The sequence below is a fragment of the Salmo salar genome, chromosome 06 (genome assembly GCF_965601325.2).
Source record: "Salmo salar chromosome 06, fSalSal1, whole genome shotgun sequence".
Taxonomy (NCBI): Eukaryota; Metazoa; Chordata; class Actinopteri; order Salmoniformes; family Salmonidae; genus Salmo; species Salmo salar.
Window position 1 is genome coordinate 30131762 of NC_138296.1, and position 13308 is coordinate 30145069.

The following is a 13308-nucleotide window of genomic DNA, read 5'->3' on the forward strand; positions in this document are numbered from 1 at the left end:
GCGGGTAAAGTGATCACTAGTAGTTAGCGTTTTTAACATGTTTATAAAGATGGTGAACACTCTAGGTTGACTGTGACATCTGACCCTCAGTGAGTGGAGGGTGTGAAGGGAATATCATTATTACAATCACATGGTACATTTCAGAGTGGGAGGAAATAGGAAAACATCAGAAACTCATCATCCATACCATACTGTACCATACATACCATGCCATACCATCATTGGCTCCTGTATGTTACTGGTGAACACATCAGACATCCCACAAAGACAGACATACAGTCTGTGTACATGATCACATGAGCAGCTACTGTAGAAACCCGGAGCATTAGCGTGGCACGTGTATGTGTGTGTGTGTGTGATTGTGTGTGTGTGTGTGTGGTGTGTGTGTGTGTGTGTGTGTCTGCATAAACTTGAAAAACTGAAAACGAGTTTGATCTTTCCCTCTCCACCAGTGTCTAATTTGAAGAAAACACGACCACAAACTGGAAAGGAATGTTTTAATGTTAAAAGGAAAGCAACTCTGAAAAGTCTGAAAAGTCACTGGTTTGAATCCCCGAGCCGATTAGGTCTGTCGAGGTACCTTTGAGCAAGGCACTATACTTGAATTGCTCCTGTAAATCACTCTGCATGAGAACATCTGCTAAATTACTAAAATGTTAACGTATTAAATGAAACAAGTTGTGACCATACACAAAACTCTACAGAATAGCCTTCCTAAAAAGTAGATATGACAATAATGTGGAGGTTTGTTCATACAAATACATGCAAAAAGTTTGTTACAAATAATACATGAGAGTATGAGGGACAATTGTATCCATCAGACCTGAGTCGTTCATTAAACAATAGTCTTAACTCACTCACTTGTATTGGCAATGTATGAGCAGATCATATCAATCCAACAGTCAAAATGCATAGTGCTATACACTGAGTGTACAAACATTAGGAACACCTTCCTAATATTGAGTTACACCCGCTTTTGCCCTCAGGACAGCCTCAATTCATCAAGGGATGGACTCTACAAGGTGTCGAAAGCTTTCCACAGGGATGCTGGCCCATGTTGACTCCAATGCTTTCCAGAGTTGTGTCAAGTTGGCTGGATGTCCTTTGGGTGGTGGACCATTCTTGATACACACGGGAAACTGTTTGTCAGTGATAAGTCCAGCAGCGTTGCAGTTCTTGACACACTCAAACCAGTGAGCCTGGCACATACTACCACAGCCCGTTCAAAGGCACTTAAAGCTTTTGTCTTGCCCATTCACCCTCTGAATGGCACCCACACACAATCCATGTCTCAAGGCTTAAAAAAACTTCTTTAACCTGTCTCCTTCCCTTCATCTGCACTGATTGAAGTGGATTTAACAAGTGACATCAATTAGAGATAATAGCTTTCACCTGAATTCACCTGGTCAGTCTGTCATGTTCTTAATGTTTTGTACACTCAGTGTAAATTGGTCATAAAAATGTAATAAGGAAATAATTCAAAATACATGTGGAAGGTAACTAACCATAAAAGCAATAGGCGAAAACCATTCATGAAAGTATGGGACCAACCAACATACATGACATCAAATACATTACAAGTAAGTCAAATTAACATAATCAAAAGAGGAAGAAAATGAACCTTTTCTGACACTAAGGTTATAAGGTCTCAAAGTAGGTGGGTATGTCATTCGCCTAAGTCATTTGACCTGACAGATACTCTCAATGTGCTAAACATTTTTATGAAACGGTGAACACAAATGTTAACATAGCTACACAATTCCTGTCTAAAGGTGTGATATTTTTCACAATGTCACTAGTAGGTGGGGACTTGGGTACAGTTCCTTCCGCAAGAACTGCAGGTAACACTTCCTATGAATAACCTCTTCATAATGTGTTATAAGTGCATTTATAACACCTTATCTGCGCAATATGCATTATAATGCACGACATAGGCTCTAATGGCTGCTAATAAATGTAATTATAAGTTGGCAGCATAATGCCTTCCGACTGGGCACAGACGTCAATTCAATGTCTACTCCACATTGGTTTAACGTAATTTCATTGAAATTATGTGGATACAATGTTACTTCAACCAGTGTGTGCCTCAATGGATTATGAAGCTAAGTGGTATGACCTACACGAAATACTCTTTAGGAAATTGTGTCAGAGGGCTATACTGTAACGACTTCACGTAGGAGTTCCGCACTCCTGTTACAGGGATAGTTCACCCAAATTACAAAATATTATTTGCTTTCTTTAAGCTGTAAGCAGTCTATGGACAAGCTCAGACAGACAGCAATCCATGCTTTGGTTTCGGATGGGTGGACTTATAACGCGAACGTCTAACAACCCAAAGGTTGCGTGTTTGAATATCATCACGAGATACTTTAGCATTTTCGCTAATTAGCAATTTTGCAATTACTTACTACTTTTTAGCTACTTTGCATGTTAGCAAACCCTTCCCCTAACCTTAATCCTTCAACCTAACCTAACCTTAAATGTAACCGTAACCCTAAGCCCTAGCCTATCTAACGCTAGCCACCTAGCTAGCGTTAGCCACCTAGCCACTTAGCTAACGTTAACCACAAGATATTTGAATTTGTAACATATCATACATTTTGCAAATTCGTAACATATAAAAATTGCAATTCGTAACATATCATCCGAAATGGATGGACATCCACTAATTAATACAGTATCATACTAACTGGAGAGTCCCGGATGTATTTTTACTATGTTACTACCCCTGAGTCCAGGTTGGCAATTTTTTTTACATTTTTTTAATCTCCCCTGAATTTTTTTTTTTTAAACACCAGCAAATCAGCTCCAAGTGATTGTAATTTTGGAAAGAAATCCCACGCTTAATAGATAGATATATGTGATTATAAACAAATGTAAGCAGGGTTTGAAATGATCATGTTTTGGTGAAATATTATATATGTTTGGGCTTCTTGCAGTTAATGTGCAGTCTACAAATGATTTGTAATTAGGTTCCAGCACCCTGACCATCCACTCAAAGAAAAAAAGAAAAAACGGCCTGCGGCTGAATCTAGTTGAGGATCCCTGCTTTAGGATGATTTGGATATGAAATGCAAAAATGCTTATATCAGGGTTATTGACTTGGATATGTGCCACAAATGCTAAAACATGAGCATTTCTGTGACCAAGTACAGTAAACAAAACCAAAGCATGGATTGCTTTCTTATCTTGTCCATAGACTGCTTACAGGGTAAGAACAACTGTGTCATTTTGCAACTTGGGTGGAGTTACATAGGTGTAAGAGGGTGTGCAGTGAAATTACAATATGGCCAATCACTTATCGAGCACATAATGTATAATATAACGATCCTAATGTGCTTTTCAAATATGGCATCTGGCATAGTAATACTTTGCTTCATAAGGCATTACACATCCTGGTGATAATGCTTCATTCAGTTATAGATGTCCATGAGCAGTTATTAGCACCTATGTTGTGCATCCTGATGCATTATGCATAGAAGGTGTTATTAACGCTCCTATATTGCATTATAAAGACAACATCCATATGAAGTGTTACCTGTTTTAACTGACCAATCATGATTTCCTATGAAAACAGTGGTTTAAATAAAGTCTGGTGTAATATCATCTAGAGTCTAAAATGGAACATGAACTTTCTTTACTGAAAGTAGGATTACAGGTGTGTGTTAAATGGGACAAATTATGCAAGTTATTTTAACTGACATGCTAACTCTCATTTCAGAAGTAATGAATAATTGCTTCAGTAAAACAGAGCTTCTTAGACTGGGCCCTGTGATAATGAGGCCTACTCTAAATAACGCCTAGTCAATGTTTAGCTATTTGACATGTCCACAAGACATTGAGACCTCATGATCTTGGATATGTCAATACTAGAGAGGTTCATGTTTTAAGCATCTTTTCACGTGTGTGTTATATATATAATTGCTTGTATGTATACTATACAATACTAGTGTATGATCTTATCATACTTTCATATAATTTGATATATAATGTTGTATAGCTAATATGTGACGTGTTGTATCATAATCAGTCATGTCGCACACTCATTTTCAGATAATAGTAATTAAACATGTAGATAATAATAATTTAGATAAGTTATCTAAAAGTTTTGGGCCGTTTTGTAATTTCAACTGATATACTAGAACACATTTCCTAACTTATCCAAGTTACAGCTGTCTCATAGAGAATTAACTTAATAAACTGCTTAGATTTTAGAAAATCATTGAAAGACTTTTCAGAATGTGTTTTGGGTTGACATGACTGATTATGATGAAGCAAGTCACAAATGTGTATCTTATAATATGTATATTATATACAGTATTACTGTATCTTATTATATGGCGTTAGGTTCTCTTTTGTTATACAAACGTCCACCGCTTGTTACAGTTCTCCTCTTCTTGACTCCATGTCATTATGTCCTTTGTCCTTGGGAAAAACACAAGACTTACTAATATGCTGGAGCTAAAAGTCAACCAGTCCCATCATTTTAGATACCAAGCCAAACAGTTCACCAGTTGTCAGAGGACATAAACAGTACTTACTATTAACTCAGGAGGTTTGGTGACTTGGTCCTTGTCCAAGGCCTGTTTGTCCAATAGAGCAGTGGTCTCCTCTGCAGCTCTGTTAAACATGGGAGGTCCTCCATTCATCTGAGGAGGTCCTGGACTCTGTGCACCAGGAGTCACTTCCTTAGTCTCATTGTTAACCCTGTGGGAGAAATAAGACATCAACATTCACATTCATGATCCACCATAATACTGTCCCCTAAAGAGACAGAGGCTAAAATGAACCCTGGGAAAATGGGGTTGGTGACATTATACCCAATGAGTTGTGGATGTATCAATATGTAATCAAGTTTACCTGACATCATGGTGTCCATTCACTAGAGGGGGTTCAGCATGTGTCTTCTGACAGGTTTCAGTGTCTGCTCTGTCATTGTCTGACGGTTTTCCATCCTCCATTCCTAGAACGCCTTCCTCTCCTTGGTCGCTAAAGGGGAGATTATTACATTGATAAGGATTTAAGGATCTCGATTGGGAAGGATACAAATGTTCTCCATATCCATAGCCTACATTACAGAGGACTGACAGGTGATTAGTCATGTGGTACAGTTTACCTGGCATCTCCATTCAGCAGAGGGGTGTCAGCGCCTGTCTCTTCATTGTCCATGGGCTGCCTGTTCTCCTCTCCTGGCTCACCTCCTTGGTCACTAAAATTGAGATCATGATGACCATGACTGTAAGGATAAGCAAGGCAAACTGATCCAGGACAGAGTAGAGTATAAAGATGTAATAGAGGTATTTTAACTAACCTGGGAACAACCACAGCCTCAACAGTCTCACCGTCATCAGGCTTTCTGATGTCTCTGTGATAAAACATGTACCAAAGGTTCAGTCAGATACCCACAGGTACAACTGGAATCATCTACGGTACATTACACCACAGTCAAAAATACACCAGTTGCCCTTCTGGCTTGAATATGTTATGTCTTGCCTGGGCAGGGCTCAAAAGGCAGGGTCTTTGCTGAAAGTTGTTGCTTGCCAATAGACATTACTGGTATTTAGAAATGCCATGCGGATCTATTGAGTATTTCTTCCTTTACCTTCTATAGCAGGGCTCTCCAACCCTGTTCCTGGAGAGCTACCCTCCTGTAGGTTCTGTCTCCAACCCTGTTCCTGGAGAGCTACCATCCTGTAGGTTCTGTCTCCAATCCCAGTTGTAACTAACCTGATGCAGCTTTCGGGGATGGGCAACTTTGATGGGGGCCACAAAAATCCGAACTCATTATGAGGGGTTGTAGTGGCTAGTGGGTCTGTGTACCCACATTCATACCCACACATGCAGTCGGTGCCGGCCCAAAGCCGTCATTTCATGCTATTCTATTCATTTTGCCATTCGTGGAATCAATAAACAGCAGTTTTACAGCTAATTTACTGCAATTCTACACATTTTGCCATAGGGTGGAGAGAAATGCTAGCATGTCAATATGATATCTAAAAGAGAGTGACTTACAAAGTCAATGGGTCCCCCCCAGTTAGCAATTTGACGATGATTACCACAAGTTTCGATAGCTGGCTAGATTAATTTACCAATCTAAAAAATTGTTAGCTGACATGGACTAATTGAGCGACTGTCAGTGACTGACATAACAAGAGGACAATTGCTGATGAACAACCAAATTTCGAAATTGCACCTTGTGTATTCTACTATTCTAGCTGTCAACAGTACAACGGGGGTCTGCAGGCTGCCAGTTTCCCATCCCTGAGCTAATTATTAGAATCAGGTGTGCTAGATTAGGTTTGGACTGAAAACCTACAGGACAGTAGTTCTCCAGAAACAGGGTTGGAGAGCTACTGTTCTATAGAGACAGAAACTAATATGACCCATAGCAACAGCTGAAGATAAGAGAGACTATCATTCTGTGGTTGATTACAGATCAATAAAGGGATGTGGAAAGGTTTACCTGGCATCACGTCGCTCATTCTGCATCAGAGGAATGGAGTTTGGTTCTGGATTGCCCTGACCCTCTTCCACGTCTCTGTGGCCTTGGTGGCTAAAGATTAGATTATTACATTAATAAGAAATTAAGGATAATGTTTGATAAACAACAGTAACTTGACAAAATGGCCAACAAGTCTATAGTTTGTAAGTGGCCTGCAAGTTCCAGGCTGTTCTCATCCTGTTTGTGACCTGCTAGGACCCCATTGGTCTGACTTTAAACCCTAGTAGTAAGACAGAGAGAACTAGTCTCATAACTAACATACACCCTCTGCAACAATTCTAATTGACTTAAAGAGCTCCCTTCACAAACACAAAAACAATTATATAGGATACTCACCACTGTTTGTCTCTCCAAGGTTTAAACACACAGAGCAGAGCAGCAATGACCACCACAACAGCTACAATACCAACTGAAAAACAAAATGTAGTCATCAGATGATGACATATTCACACAAATGAAAAGGTTTTAAAATAACCTAACAGTAGTTGATCTTGGTAGCACCATTTTGAGGTCAGATTTACTTGTTATTTTCTCATACAGAGGAAGCTGTGGTGATAGATTTGCTTAAACACTCACCAATGATTTTCCAGATCAAATCAGTGTCACCACGGTTTGAATCAGGATTGTCTCCATCTATAATGGATGATTAGAGAGAATAAAGTCATTTCCATGACATAATCAATCAAAATACTGAACAACACAGAATAATGTGCTATGCAGTATTTTCCTTAGTTTAATTTTCAGGCAGGCTTTCAGAAAAGAAAACATAAAAACTAATTCTCAAGGGATTTACATTGGTCTCTCAATGTTCATCATGAATATTAGCCATCTCAGTACTCACCTTTGATGATAGTTGAATTCAAAGGTGCAGTTGTCACAACCTCATTCCTCATCTCTACAAAGGCCAGACAGAGGTTAAAAGGTGTACAGTATTCAAAATGAATGAATATGATTTAGTGCTTTTCTCTACGTGTCCTTGAAAGATACTTGAAATTGATGGAAAAGAGGAATGTCAACTGTCTACCTGTGACAATGTAATGGGAACATCTCTCCTTAACTGGGGGTTGTTTACCATTAGACTCAGTTCCAGCCTTCTGCTAAGAGGGAATGAGGAGGGATATTGTTTCATCAGTTGCATCCTAATAATACGGGATTAAACCCAGAAATAAAAAGACAAATGTGTAAGTTGTTATAATCAACCTCTAAAAAATGTGAAATTACTGGGCTCACCTGTGTAGCATCACTGTAAATGAAGTTCATTGTCAGATTTTGGCATTTATAGAGGGTGATTGAACTGTTGTTCATTGTTACCACCTCATTCTTATCAAATTCCATTGGCTTGTCCCCTCCACTGTTAGCAATGGCAGTCTGTGGGAAAGAAAGACAAAAAACTATTTCAAGTTGGAAAAAGGCAAGTCAAATGATCAGTACGGAATGTACAGTGCGTTCGGAAAGTATTCAGACCCCTTCACTTTTTCCACATTTTGTTACATTACAGCCTTATTCTAAAATGGATTAAATTGTTTTTTTCCCCCCTCATCAATCTACACACAATTAAAAAGTCAAGGGGTCTGAATACTTATGTAAATGTGATATTTCCATTTTCTATTTCTAAAAACGATTTTTTGCTTTGTCACTATGGGGTATTGTGTGTAGATTGATGAGGGCTAAAAAACAATGTTTCTGAATGCACTGTATGTAGTGGTATTATTTTAATTCAAGTAATTCTGTGTGGATTGCATCCACTGCTCTCCTGCAGTTGTTACTTCCTGTATAGCTTAACTAAAACACAGATTTGAACTTACCCCGTTCATGTTGAGCCCCGCAATCTCAGATACACCTGGAATGTCGTATAGATACATGTATCTACCATCCCTGGTCTTCAAATTTCCACAATCAATTTCCACCGAAGTACATGCTAAGGATGTCAAGGAAGTTTAATTTAGGACACATTTCTGTGTATTATTACTAAAATCACTTCCAAATTCCTTTAGACAAAAACAAAATGGAATATAGAAAGAGACTAGGTTTGAGATCGCAATACAATAAATAAGAAGAATAGATAAAGTTTGTGTAAGAAGAGGACTAGCGCTCAAACAGGTCTGACTTCTCTGAGGGCCCAGCCCTGAAGCAGTTTATTTAGCAGAAGTATCCGTCTTTAGGGAGAAATAGGGAAACTTTTAAATTAATTCTACAATAATGTGGTATTTTACCTTGATTCTCGACAGCGTAGGTTGGATAGACTTGCAAAACAGCAACCAAAAAACCCACTTCAAACAAAAACATTTTCAGTTCTGAGATGACACATCCACCTCCACGCTCAGTGAAATGGATTGCCATTTCCTGATTTCCTGGTTGTTTATATAAGCAGAGGAGGAGCTATGGTACGTACAATATGACGCACAGAATAAACATTATGTGTATTATTTGGGGCCTTTGATTCTTCAAAGTTGTAATTTATAAAGATGGGGAGCTAGATGAACACTGTTTAACAGCAAGGAACATGCATTCTGTTCAGTTGGCAATGGAAACATAGAAAAGGTTTGAAATGACTTGGTTAGAAGTTGTGTCATATCATTCAAATGTTGACGGTTGACTTTACACATCCACAAGCAACAACAGCCTAATGAACTGCTTGAACTCCAACCAGTGTGGTATTAGAACGACCTCCAACCCCTGTCTCTTATGTACTGTAATATAATACTGTAAGTCTAAAACCAGAGGACATCCTTGCCATGTGACTGGGATGTATAGACAAGACATCTATATCAAATGTTACCTGAAGCTTCATGACAATAGAACACTTAGGCAGTTCAGAGAATACATTCATGTTGAGTTACAGACATCACGCAAATCATACACATTTTACCTGAACGATTATGAGCCTGGACTTGTGTGTGTGTGTGTGTGTGTGTGTGTGTGTGTGTGTGTGTGTGTGTGTGTGTGTGTGTGTGTGTGCTGCCTGCATGAACTTGAAAAGCTGCTGAAAACAAACTGAAAATAAGAGTGACAGAAAACAAAATAAGCAGTTTGATATTTCACATAATATATAACTCGCGCTCTGAGAAATGATTGACCACATACCTATGACATCATCAAGGTGGGACTGCACATACTTTCACAATCTAATTAACAATCAATTATAACATATGTTACCACAATTATAACATCTGTTTTCACAGGGCCCTCTTTAAATGAGTGTCCTTTATCATAATCAGTCATGATGAGTAAGAGGTCTACTTCCCTAAAACATCAACTGTAACCAAGCATGCTGCTAGTTGTTGGTATGAAACTGTAAACAGATGTTATGACGCAAGTGTTACACATCAACTTCTTTCTTCCATGTATCAATGTACTAATTTGCTACATAAGAAACAAGAAAATGCTGACCAGTAGCAATCGTGCCATGTCTGTGTGTCGGAATACAGAAGTCGTATCTTGAGGTTTGAACTTTGAAAACATAAGGCAGACTTTCTGTGATTTTTCCCCAAAATCATCACTGTGAAGTGATACTCCAATTGTATGACTGCTAATCACTCGATATTGGGAGTTGAGAAATAAAGTTGGTATAGTAAGCAGGAGGTCCTCTGTTCAACAGTTACTAAAGCTCAAAATGTGTCTTGAAGTTGATTTGACTCATTATGATGGAGCTAGTCACAATTGTACTTTTATATTTATAAAAATATATTATATACATTATATCATATCATATATTTCCTGTCCTGTCATGTCATGTTTTATCATATTATACAGTATTATAACATTGTTTCATGTAATATATATATATATATTTTAAAATTACCCCTTTTTCTCCCCAATTTTCGGGATACCAATTGGTAGTTACAGTCTTGTCCCATCGCTGCAACTCCCGTACAGACTCAGGAGAGGCGAAGGTCGAGAGCCATACGTTCTCTGAAACATGTCCTGCCAAGCGTTCATTGGGACAAGGACATGGGACAAGGGCATCCCAGCCGACCAAACCCTCCCCTAACCCGGACGACGCTGGGCCAATTGTGCGCCGCCTCATGGGACTCCCGGTCGCGGCCGGCTGCGACACAGTCCGGGATTGAACCCTTAGTGCCTTAGACCGCTGCACCACTCGGGAGGCACTCATGTAATATTCTTTAACAAGATATCTTATACTTAATAATATCTTATCACGTTTTATAAGTTTGCATCTCCTTGACTCCATGTCATTAGGTCCTTTGTCTTTTGGTGAAAAAAAATGCTGAGCATGAAAACAACCAAACCCATAATTCAGTTAGCAAGTTACCAGTTCACCAGCAAATAATGGAAAACTGAATGACCACTCACAGTACTACCTATTAACTAAAGGCATTTGGTGACTTGGTCCTTGTCCAAGGCCTGCTTATCCACCAGAGCAGTGGTCTCTTCTGCTGACCCAAGGTGATGAATGCTTCTAGCAAGAGGACACAGACTGGATCAGTAAACATGACCTCAAACATGGTATGCCTATTATTTTCCATAAGGCTCTCCTACAATCTTTCCCATTTCACTGTAAAGAGCACACAGTTAGCAATAGACGGAGAAACAGACACAATCTCACCTGTCAGACAGGCCATTACTCTTGAGGTTTATTCTGAATCACAGTATTGGGACTCAGGTCATCATTATGGCCATTAGTGCTGTGGGAGCAATGACAGATATCATCAGGGTTCAGATTCACAACACCCTCCCCTACCCCAGCACTGTCACCTACAGCTGTGGTTCCCAACCATTGGTACTAGGAACGCTGGAGGTACCTGGCCTATCCACAGGGTGTACTGTATTTGAGAAAAGAAAGATCAAAATTCATTTGGTGGTACAGTAACCGAAAAAGGTTGGAAACCACTGACCTACAGATTCGAGACAGAGGCTAACCCGACCTAAGATATCAGTTATGAAGTTAGTTAGATTATCACCCCAAAAATAAAGAGGATCTGTCAAGGGCTTCATCATCTGGTAAAGTTGACCTGGCATCATGGTGCCATTCACCAGAGGGGGTTCAGCAAGTCTTTTCTGCCAGGATTCAGTCTCTGTTCCCCCATGGACTATTGGCTTCTTGTTCCTCTCTTTTAGCAAGCCTTTCCCTCCTTGGCCGCTTAAAGTGAAATTATTACATGGATAAGAATGAAAGGATGTTGTTTGTGTTGGGTACAAATGTTCTCCATCTTCATATCTTGCAGATGACTGACTCGCCTGTCGAAGAATGGTGGAGTTTCTATATCAATAGCAATATAACCTGAAGCCCCATTGTTCTGGCTTGGATACCTAGGGAGTAAGATATAGGCTGGATCAGGAAACAGGGTTTCAAACATGGTTCATTTATTTTCCCTGGATCACCTCTCGGCCACCTCTCGGTCACTAACGTGGATTACAGGCATTTCATCTGGGAGGAGCAATTAGAACAACCCCCAGCCTCTGTCACTTATGTACTGTAATGTAATATGTCTCAGAGGACATCCTTGCCATGTGACTGGGATGTACAGACAAGACATCTATATCAAATGTTACCTGAAGCTTCATGACAATAGAACACTTAGGCAGTTCAGAGAATACATTCATGTTGAGTTACAGACATCACACAAATCATACACATTTTACTTGAATGATCATGAGCCTGGACTTGTGTGCGTGTGTGCATGTGTATGTGTATGTGTGAGTGCCTGAATGTGTGTATGTGTGTGTGTGTGTGTGTGTGTCTGCATAAACTTGAAAAGCTGAAAACAAGAGTGACAGAAGACTAAATAAATCAGAGTTTGATCTTTGCCTCTCCTCCAGTGTCTCATTTGAAGAAAACACAACCACAAACTGGAAAGGAATATTTTAATGATGAAAGTGTCACATTCCTCGTCGTCAGAAGATATGTTGAAATCGCTGTCGGACAAAGTGCAGACCCCTTTGGTTCCGGGTCGCAGGCAGTCTCCCTCGGTTCCGGGTCGCAGGCAGTGTCCCTCGGTTCCGGGTCGCAGGCAGTCTCCCTCGGTTCCGGACTAGACACTGTTGCCGGATACTCTAGCCTCTTGAGGATACCCTAGGATAGGGGGCGCCACAGCGCATTTTGAAAAAAAATCGTTCCCATTTTCAACGGCCTACTAATCAAACTCAGAAGCTAGGGCATGCATATACTTATTATATATGGATAGAAAACACCCTAAAGTTTCTAAAACTGTTTGAATGGTGTCTGTGAGTATAACAGAACTCAAATGGCAGTCAAAACCCCGAGACCGATTGAAACAGGAAGTGGAATTCAGAATTGTGGACTCGACTTCTCATCTTTCCCTATAAATCACACCGTTAACCATGGTTCAGTGAGCACTTCCTATTGCTTCCACTAGATGTCGCCAGTCTTTTCACAGTGGTTTGAGCCTTATACAGTCGAAACTCAGTGAATGAGACGCGTTGGAAATTGGTCACAGGGGATGGGCCATCACCATTATGACGCCGGCGGCCATGTCTACCCCCACCTTTGGAAACGGTTTTAAAGGCAATGAAATCATCCCCCTCGAATCTTATTGGCTCTCTTGGTGTTCCAGGCCCTGAAGATTAATGTTTTACAACGTTTGACATGTTTGAACGAACCTACAGGCGGGAGAATCTCATTTTATCCGGAACTTCAGCCCTGCGCTTGGAGAGAGCCCTAGGACGCGCTACCAACAGCAGGCTAATGGAACGTGAAGTATGGACTTTTTCGACCGAAAATACATCTGTTGTGGACCTGGGATGCTTTCTGATGAAGACAACTAAAGGTAGGCGATTATTGACAATATTATACAAGATGAGATGTGACATGCGATTGTTTCCAA

The 13308-nt window shown here is 39.9% G+C and overlaps 1 protein-coding gene across 2 annotated transcripts; it reads right to left on the reverse strand.

The window, feature by feature from the left end:
• Nucleotides 1–483: 483 nt before the first annotated feature.
• On the reverse strand, nt 484–9296 carry LOC145879821 (uncharacterized). 2 transcript variants are annotated; one of them, XM_082976440.1, is made up of 13 exons: nt 8716–9296; nt 8308–8420; nt 7733–7870; nt 7527–7596; nt 7344–7397; nt 7079–7135; nt 6839–6911; nt 6464–6553; nt 5312–5365; nt 5117–5209; nt 4861–4989; nt 4542–4707; nt 484–4425 (listed from the first exon to the last, which is right to left on the reverse strand). In XM_082976440.1, the coding sequence occupies exons 1-13, from the start codon at nt 8840–8842 to the stop codon at nt 4381–4383; spliced, it is 1209 nt and encodes a 402-aa protein (XP_082832566.1). In that variant the 5' UTR covers nt 8843–9296; the 3' UTR covers nt 484–4380. The 2 variants fall into 2 exon arrangements, with proteins under 2 accessions (XP_082832566.1, XP_082832565.1); XM_082976439.1 differs by having other exon boundaries at nt 7527–7599; nt 8716–9201.
• Between the last annotated feature and the right edge of the window lie 4012 nt (nt 9297–13308).

Coding starts and splice junctions, on each gene's coding strand:
- LOC145879821 (XM_082976439.1), bottom strand. CDS start 8,842: ATGGCAATCCATTTCACTGAGCGTGGAGGTGGATGTGTCATCTCAGAA. Junction 7,398..7,526: donor TTCCCATTACATTGTCACAG/GTAGACAGTTGA, acceptor TGGCCTTTGTAG/AGATGAGGAATGAGGTTGTG. Junction 5,210..5,311: donor GAGGCTGTGGTTGTTCCCAG/GTTAGTTAAAAT, acceptor TCTCAATTTTAG/TGACCAAGGAGGTGAGCCAG.